The 8633-nt window shown below is 40.4% G+C and overlaps 1 protein-coding gene and 1 non-coding gene across 3 annotated transcripts in view; both read left to right on the top strand.

Moving 5' to 3' along the window:
* The first annotated feature begins 2872 nt into the window (after positions 1 to 2872).
* ddx54 (DEAD (Asp-Glu-Ala-Asp) box polypeptide 54) overlaps positions 2873 to 8633 on the top strand; it is a 10162-nt gene continuing 4401 nt past the window's right edge. The window contains exons 1-15 of one of the 2 annotated variants that reach the window (XM_025062538.1): positions 2873 to 3157; positions 3901 to 4027; positions 4524 to 4594; positions 4688 to 4876; positions 5172 to 5221; positions 5309 to 5350; positions 5438 to 5533; positions 5623 to 5744; positions 5844 to 5905; positions 6628 to 6759; positions 6842 to 7052; positions 7266 to 7397; positions 7939 to 8160; positions 8240 to 8313; positions 8468 to 8615. In XM_025062538.1, the coding sequence (XP_024918306.1) occupies positions 3038 to 3157; positions 3901 to 4027; positions 4524 to 4594; positions 4688 to 4876; positions 5172 to 5221; positions 5309 to 5350; positions 5438 to 5533; positions 5623 to 5744; positions 5844 to 5905; positions 6628 to 6759; positions 6842 to 7052; positions 7266 to 7397; positions 7939 to 8160; positions 8240 to 8313; positions 8468 to 8615 (1798 nt within the window). In that variant the 5' untranslated portion in view covers positions 2873 to 3037. Of the gene's footprint in view, positions 3158 to 3900; positions 4028 to 4523; positions 4595 to 4687; positions 4877 to 5171; positions 5222 to 5308; positions 5351 to 5437; positions 5534 to 5622; positions 5745 to 5843; positions 5906 to 6627; positions 6760 to 6841; positions 7053 to 7265; positions 7398 to 7938; positions 8161 to 8239; positions 8314 to 8467; positions 8625 to 8633 lie in introns of both variants that reach the window. The other variant, XM_008325918.3, reaches the window with a different exon arrangement.
* Positions 3291 to 3362, top strand: trnac-gca (transfer RNA cysteine (anticodon GCA)). The gene has a single exon. It is a non-coding gene; the product is annotated as a tRNA-Cys (tRNA).

Here is an 8633-nt window from a genome sequence, read left to right as displayed (position 1 = left end):
AAAAAAATTTTTTTCTTTTGCTTCATTCCTGTTTACATCATGATTCCATGCATTTTATATGTGTAAAAAAACTGGGGCAGCTGACATGACGCTCCTGTGATTCTTGTGCCCCCTGGAGGAAGACGGCAAAAGCTGTCATCAGCTGTACGGCCACTTGCGTTCTAGTTAGGGATGTCTGATAATATCGACCGACCGATATTAGCATAATTATGTAATATCTGTAAGAATCGCTATCGCTTTTTTTTTCACCAATAATGAAAATCCAATAACAAAATGCCTGGGTTTCGCCAAATGATGTGTGACCTAAAAATAGTTTTGGGGGCAAAACAGCTGTATATGAAAGTGAAAGTCAGTAGATGGCAGCATTCCAGCTCCGACATCCGTGGGTGCAGTTCTACTAACTTAAACAGGACACGTCTCTCAGGCGTCGGCCAGTTTGTCAAACGTAGAGCTGCGTTACGTTCTGACCAAACTACAGGAACTTTTGTGAGAGTTGTTTTCACTATCTCAGTATCAGCACTATTTTCATTCTTCCTTCAGTCTTTTTTTTTTACTATTGAAATCCCTCCAATACCTTCGTTATCATAACTGTTTACTGGCCTTTATTAAGATGTATCATGTGACTGTGCAAAGTAGGCAGAAAAGAATTAAGACCAAATTAAGTTCGCCTGCCAATTCTGTGCACGGCTTCTGCAAATTGGCTGTATATATGTGAAAGGTCACATATGGCCCTGTCCCTGTTTTACCCGTGCGAGCTAAAATAATTCTGCAGTGTCAGCTTAACGGTATCAAGAAAAAATGAAAAAAACTTCATCAGGGATTGTACTCATATTTTCTCGTATCTCTGGTCTGTCTGTCGGCTCCTTAACTGCCAGTTTCGACAACTACTTGGATTTCATGTGTCAAACTGTGGCCCTCTTAGTCATGTTTGTATGGCCCTCAGGAGCTTAAAAAGCATTTAATAAAGATCATGCAGCAGAGTTTCTTAACCTGATAAGGTGGGCAAGTAATGAGAGTGACTCATTACCATCTAAAGGTAAAAACACAGGAACCAACCAATCAGAACAGGGCTGTTCAATGCCTGGGTCCTCTGACCAAAAGCATGTCCCTCACACTTCAGTTAGACATCAGGGAACAGTATTCATTTTGCAGAAAAGTAGAATAATGTGTCCCCTTTAAGAGACCTGGTCTCCGATGTGCGGCAGAGTGTGACTCATGTGGCCAGTGGCCTTGGGTGTCGCCACGGGTTGAGTAACTTTCTGCTGCAGTGGTCACAGAGTTTAACACTGAAGTTACTTCAGGATCAGCCTGTGACCCCGAGGCCTGATGTCCCTGTCACTGTGTGTGTCTCTTCCACCACGCACACTCACGCGTATTGTAGCAGGAACTGTTTAGCCCAGAGAGCTAAGTTGCTAAGTGGGAATAATATGAATGTTTTTTAGTTTCCGTTGTTTTCTATGAAGGACACCGATTTACGTGAAGTCAAATATTTTCATCTACTTTACTTTGGTTGATGAGCTGTATCCTTGCTAGCGGCGATCCATAGACCTTCTAGCTAAATAGCTCCGCTCTGTGAGCTGTACTGACAAATAAAGTAAATATGGTGGAACTAGTTAACCACCAAAAAGTACTGCAGAACCAGAGCAGCATTTGAAGGATTATCTGATTTTCTTCAGCACATCAGTCACAGCACTGATTGGGTTTTTGGGGCTTTTGTAGAAAATCCCATCGAGCCTGACATTAAAATCTGTGACTATGTATTTAAAAATGAACACAAATGAGATTAAATCAAATTCAACCACTGCCTAAATTTAGATTTAAATTAGAATTATTACTGCACTCCACCATCATCGATGTTGTTTTCTCTCAGAGTGAAGCCTATTGTTTCCAGATTATTAATTATTATACAGGGTAAAACCGATGACACAGCTGTGGGAGGTTTTTGTACGCAGCGTGTTGTTGTTTAGCTACATGGCCAACAGCACTGATCTAAACAGTTTCTCTGTTGCCTTCCACATGTCGTCAGTCCGTGATACACATCAGCGCTCAGGCATTTAAAGCTCTCTCTCATGAATAATAAGTTGAGCCAATTTCCCCGAGCTGCATGAAGCGAAGATGAAGCAGAGATGTAGGATCATGTTTTCACTGTGGGAACTTGACACACACATTACTGTGTATGAAAGAGTTGATTCACAGAACTGAACACAGTGTTTCGTTTTGTTGTACGTTTTTGGTCTCCTGCAGTTGTGTTACCACTAATTTTAACGTTTGACTGCTATATTTGACACTAACTATTAGCTATCTTAAAATGCTAATAGTCAGGAGTAATTATTTCATAATCTCAAGTGTACAATTTAAATAATTGACCAAAAAACCTTAATGTTTTTTCCTTATCTATTGCACAGTTCATCAGATATTTTCGATTTATTATTTGTAACATTAATGTCATAGATTTCACCTTTTACTTTTAAATGATTTATATAATATTATTATTTATATAATATTATTTAAATAATATAAATTATATATTTCATGTCTAATACTTAAAAATATATATTTAATAAATGTATTGGATTTATTAATATTTTACTAAGATTTACTAATAAATAATAAAATTAATAAATCTTTTACAATTTAATCTTGTAGACCTGTTTCTGTGTTATTGTTTTTTAATAATTATTTATTATTTGTTTCCTTTAAGTTTTATACCTTAAACTGTTTCTAAAAATGTTAGTTTCCTTATTTTTTGCAAAATACAGTATATACAGTACAAGAGACAAACCAATTTTGTCTGCTGCTTTAAACCGTGTAGTAAAACTCCACAACAATAGGTGGCAGTGTCGAGCACAGGCCCCAAAACATCCACCACGAGAAAACGGAAAGAAAGGAGGAAGAATCCTCTCACACGTGTTTTCCAACATGTCTGCCTGTCGTGTTGTTGTGTGCTGAGAATTTCGGAATACTTTGTTTTATTCGTGAAAAACCTACACAGGAAAAGTGACCGAGCTCCGGTTCGAGGGAACTTTAACGGTTCACCATGGCCCAGAGAAAGAAGAAGTTTACAAAGAAGAAGAGACATTCGGCGAACAGAGAGTATGAGGCGGACTCTGACAGCGGAGAGTTCGAGGTTGCTGCCGAAATCAAAGACGATGATTCTGTAAGAACATGTAAACACTCGGAACAATGTAGTAAAACATTCGTGACGCAGTAATACACCTGAACGTAGTCTACGGAAGAACTAGCGTATTTTTCCGTTGGGAAATGTACAGCTCGTGCCTGTGATAGCGTCTGGGGGTATAGCTCAGTGGTAGAGCATTTGACTGCAGATCAAGAGGTCTCCGGTTCAAATCCGGATGCCCCCTGAAATGTTTTCCCATTATTTACGAAATAATTTATGATTTCTTTAAAACTATAAATATATACAAAGGCCTAACTCAAACTAAATCCTCTATCGCTCTCAGATTTTCACGGTATCCCCTGTGGTTGTAATAAAATAAATTTAATATGTTCTGTTTAGGCTTTATAGACTTTGTCGTCATAGATATTTGTTAATTATTTAAACATTAAACTACTCCAAAATGTATTTACTGCCAGTAAATCCCCAATGTAAACATGTAATTTATGTCCACATTTTTCTTCAGATTATCAGATTGTTAATATCTTAATTTATTTTTAAATAATTGTAAAACCACTTTTACCTTTTTAGAAAATCAAATGGCACAAAATTCCTATAAAGGCTACATTTTTTCTTAACTTTTCTCAACAACAACCTTAAAATTGACATCATCAAATATAACATATTTAGTATTTACTACGATTGGTTAAATTTAGATATTCTTATTTTTTTGTGTTTTTTCATTCAGTCTTGTGCTGTGTTTTTTTTTCCTGGTCCTTTCTCAGGCTTGTAAGAAGCTGCCGCAGTTCCCTGCCGCGTCAGACTGTCTGTCCGATGTGGAGCCGGACACCAGGAAACTGGTCAGAGCCCAGAACAAGAAGAAGAAGAAGTCTGGAGGTTTCCAGTCCATGGGTAAGAGGCAGAAAAGAGACTGAGACAGTAGTCTGTCGCTCAATTAGTTCTTCATTTCCTTGTGTATGTTTTTTTACTGTGAAAATAACATGAAAATACTCAAAGTGTAGGTTAAAAGTTTAAATACAAAAAACAATATTATTTTATTATTTATTTTTTATATTTTTCACTATCGTATATCAGAGAATTCCCTTCTTTGTAGAATTCTGGAGTCACTGATTTGTCTCATCTGAGGACTGATATCAAGTGTTCAGTCAGTTTTAGGAAAATAGAACAAAACAGATGAAGTTTGATCAAAACCTTTTGTAAAGTGTTTTTTTTTTTTTCATTTTACCAGGTTTACCATTAAATTTTGCTTAAAAATGTGATGTTTGCATTGATTACAAAATTGTTTGTTTTTCACAATTGGAAAATAAAATCCAATAAAAAGTAATAAAACTCAACACTGATGACCAATATATACTGATGTTCCTCACTCTGTTCCATGTCATTCTAGGTCTCAGTTTTCCTGTTTACAAAGGAGTCATGAAAAAAGGTTACAACGTTCCCACTCCCATCCAAAGAAAAGTGAGTCATTCGTACCTAGCGGTACAACCATCTAACAGCACTACTGCAGAAGGGTCAGTGTTTGATGCCTGATTCTCCTCTCTCCTCCTTCAGACCATTCCAGTCATTTTAGATGGGAAGGACATAGTGGCCATGGCCCGCACGGGCAGCGGTAAGACGGCCGCCTTCTTGGTTCCCATGTTTGAGAAGCTGAAGGCCCCTCAAGCCCAAACAGGAGCCAGGGCCCTCATCTTGACCCCCACAAGAGAGTTGGCCTTACAGACCATGAGGTTCACAAAAGAGGTCAGTCTGAGGAGGAAAGAAGCTCCTGTTCTTTTTTTTTTTTTTTTGTTCCATATTTTCACACCCCTATTTATTTTTCTCCATATTGCACGATTCTTTAAATCCTCTGGCGCCCCCCAGAGGAAACGAGTCACCCTAACACTAACACATTGAAAACCACCAATTTTTGAATATTTGGTTAAACTAAATTCTTTGTCTGTGTGGTGTTGTGAAATCACCCTAACACTAACACATTGTAAACCACCAATTTTTGAATATTTGGTTCTAAATTCTTTGTCTGTGTGGTGTTGTGTAGTTGGGAAGGTTCACGGGCCTCAAGACTGCACTGATCCTGGGCGGAGACAGGTACGAGACTCCTGAGCCGTGTTCACGTTCTATACCTTCATAATGGATTTAAATTAAACAAAAATCATCTGTTCTGTTCTGCTCCAGAATGGAAGACCAGTTTGCTGCTCTGCATGAAAACCCAGACATGTGAGTGTTTTCATTTCTGACTGCCCCCTATCTGCGTTGGAACTGTACTACCGTGACTAATAATCCCGACGTCTGCTCGTCCCACAGAATCATCGGAACGCCCGGTCGTCTGATGCACGTCGTGCAGGAGATGAACTTGAAGCTGCAAAATGTGGAGTACGTGGTGTTTGACGAGGCTGACAGGTGAGAACACGAACACCGCGTTTGTATTTTTACAACTGTTAAAAATTTACCAGCGTACATCTGTCAACACGTGTTCCTTCTCCACACAGGCTTTTTGAAATGGGTTTCGCTGAACAGCTTCAGGAAATCATCCGCAGACTCCCAGACAGCAGACAGACGCTGCTGTTCTCGGCCACGCTGCCCAAGTTACTGGTGGAGTTCGCCCGAGCCGGTACTGTTTGATCACTGTTTCTGTGATGACTCAAAGTTTGGAATCATTTTTTTTTTCTTCATAAACTCAAGGTTCCAAAATGACTTTGTGATTTTCCAGGTCTGACTGAACCGGTGCTGATCCGTTTGGATGTGGATTCTAAACTCAGTGACCTAATTAAGGTAAATGGTATGACATCATGTGACAGAGGCTGTTGATTGGAGTTTATGTTCTTAGTACAGTTAATCTAGTAAACAGTATTAATATTCTCCACGTTTTAGAACAGATAAAAAAATGTGTGATTAATTTGTAAGTTAATCGTGCACAAAATTATGCAATAAATTGGATAAAATATTTTTTTAAATGTAAACAAAAAAAGCCATTTAAAAAGAACGTAACCAAGAGTGGTTTTGAAGCGATGAAAAAGTGAAGAACCGTATTTTAATAATGTAAAATAAAATACAAAATGTACTTAAAGCATAATAAAAAATACAATTTTAATTCATTAATTTGACCAATTCGTTGCACAATCTTCGTAATATTTGATTTAAGACATATCACATAACGTACTTGGAGAAAAAACTACTAACTTCATCAAAGAAAATTGGCAATTAATTTTTTTTTGTAATTTAAACGTTATGAAAATATGTTACCAAATGACATATTAAATTAACATGTCTAAAATCTGTGTTTTTTTCACATCGTTTGGAAACTAAAAAAAGCTATATTAAAATAACATGACTAAAATCTCTGTTTTTCTCACATCGTTTGGAAACTAAAAAAAGCTCAAATTAGAATTTGACCTGTGAAATCGAACCCTCTCATCCGTGGATCATATTCTCCTGCTCTGTCTTTGTGCAGCTCATGTTTAAAAAAAAAAAACACGTCTTGTTTTTTCCCCCAGTTGTCGTTTTTCCACCTGCGTGTGGACAACAAGCCGGCGATGCTGCTGCACCTCCTGAGGAACGTGGTGAAGCCTCAGGAGCAGACGGTGGTGTTTGCAGCCACCAAACATCACGTAGAATACCTGAAGGAGGTGAGATGGAAACGACAGGTGACCGACGCCGCGCACCGAAGCGTCAGCCTGAAAACTTTGTGTTTTTCCTTCTGACCTGCAGCTGATCTCCTCAGAGGGCCTGGAGTGTGCCTACATCTACAGCGCCCTGGACCAGACCGCCAGGAAGATCAACATCGGGAAGTTCGTGCATCGGAAAGCCATGGTGCTGATTGTGACTGACGTGGCAGCCCGTGGTATAGACATCCCCCTGCTGGACAATGTCATCAACTACAACTTCCCATCCAAGCCCAAGCTGTTCCTGCACAGAGTTGGTGAGTGTCTGTAAATGGAACGTTTTGGATTTTTTTTTAGAATAAAGAAGTGGGGTTTGAAGAGGTATGGTAGGTTAGATTGCTGCCTGGTGTATAAAAGGTTTGGGGTTTGATTCCACGTACTCCTAAATCATGAGGAAGGGGGTGCGATCTTAACTGCCAACTAAATCATTTTGTTAAATATAAAACACATTTATCTGTTTTCCCTGTAAGGTCGTGTGGGACGTGCCGGTCGCAGTGGCGTCACCTACAGTTTGGTTTGTCCAGACGAGATGGCACTTGTTTATGACCTTCACCTCTTCCTTGGAAGACCCGTTCAGTTCGCTACGCCAGAACACACAAGAGGTAGAGGGCGGTGAAAAAAACTTGACCCATCATCACCTGGGGGAATCGAACCCTTCACCTAAAAAATGTTCTGTATGTTCGACGGGCCCTGTCTCTCTGTTCCCTAGATTCCGACGGCGTGTTTGGCCGCGTCCCTCAGAGCGTCTTGAAGAGGTATGGTAGGTTAGATTGCTGCCTGGTGTATAAAAGGTTTGGGGTTTGATTCCACGTACTCCTAAATCATGAGGAAGGGGGTGCGATCTTAACTGCCAACTAAATCATTTTGTTAAATATAAAACACATTTATCTGTTTTCCCTGTAAGGTCGTGTGGGACGTGCCGGTCGCAGTGGCGTCACCTACAGTTTGGTTTGTCCAGACGAGATGGCACTTGTTTATGACCTTCACCTCTTCCTTGGAAGACCCGTTCAGTTTGCTACGCCAGAACACACAAGAGGTAGAGGGCGGTGAAAAAAACTTGACCCATCATCACCTGGGGGAATCGAACCCTTCACCTAAAAAATGTTCTGTATGTTCGACGGGCCCTGTCTCTCTGTTCCCTAGATTCCGACGGCGTGTTTGGCCGCGTCCCTCAGAGCGTCCTGGACGACGAAGGCTCTCATCTCGTCACGTTGCACGAGAACTCCCTGGACCTGCTTAACCTCCAACGGGTGTCGGAAAACGCCTACAAACAGTACCTGAAGTCCAGACCCAACCCTTCTCCAGAGTCCATCAGACGGGTCAAGAACACAGACCTGTCCACCATGGCTGTTCATCCCTTATTAGGTCAGTTAGGGGGAGGATGACCAGCAGGGGGTGCTGTTGCTGATGGTGGTTTCTGCTAACACAGTTGTTGTTGTTTCAGGGTCGGCTTTAGATCAGGTGGAACTGCAGCACCTTCAAATAGTCGACGCCATCAAGGGCTACAAAGCCAAATCGGTGAGTTACGGTCCATGCAGACAGGGGTTGTCAAACTTATGGTCTGTGGGCCAAAACCCGCCCACTAAGATGTTCGGTCCGGCCCGCTTGATGAATTTTGAAAAAAAAAAATTCCAAAAAATAAACAAACAAAAGAAACATCTTCTTCTTCCAGACTATCTTTGAAATCAACTCCACCAGTAAGACCCAGGCCAGCGAGGTGATGCGAACCAAACGCTCCAAGGACGCGCGGTCCGTGGACAAATTCAACAAACACCGAGAGGACGTGGCTGCAGAGAGTCGACTTCACGAGCCTGTGAAACCAAACGCAGATGATGACC

Source organism: Cynoglossus semilaevis, chromosome 14 (assembly GCF_000523025.1).
Source record: "Cynoglossus semilaevis isolate Cse_v1.0 chromosome 14, Cse_v1.0, whole genome shotgun sequence".
Taxonomy (NCBI): Eukaryota; Metazoa; Chordata; class Actinopteri; order Pleuronectiformes; family Cynoglossidae; genus Cynoglossus; species Cynoglossus semilaevis.
Note: the sequence above shows the minus strand (reverse complement) of the source record. Positions and strands in the feature narration are given on the sequence as shown.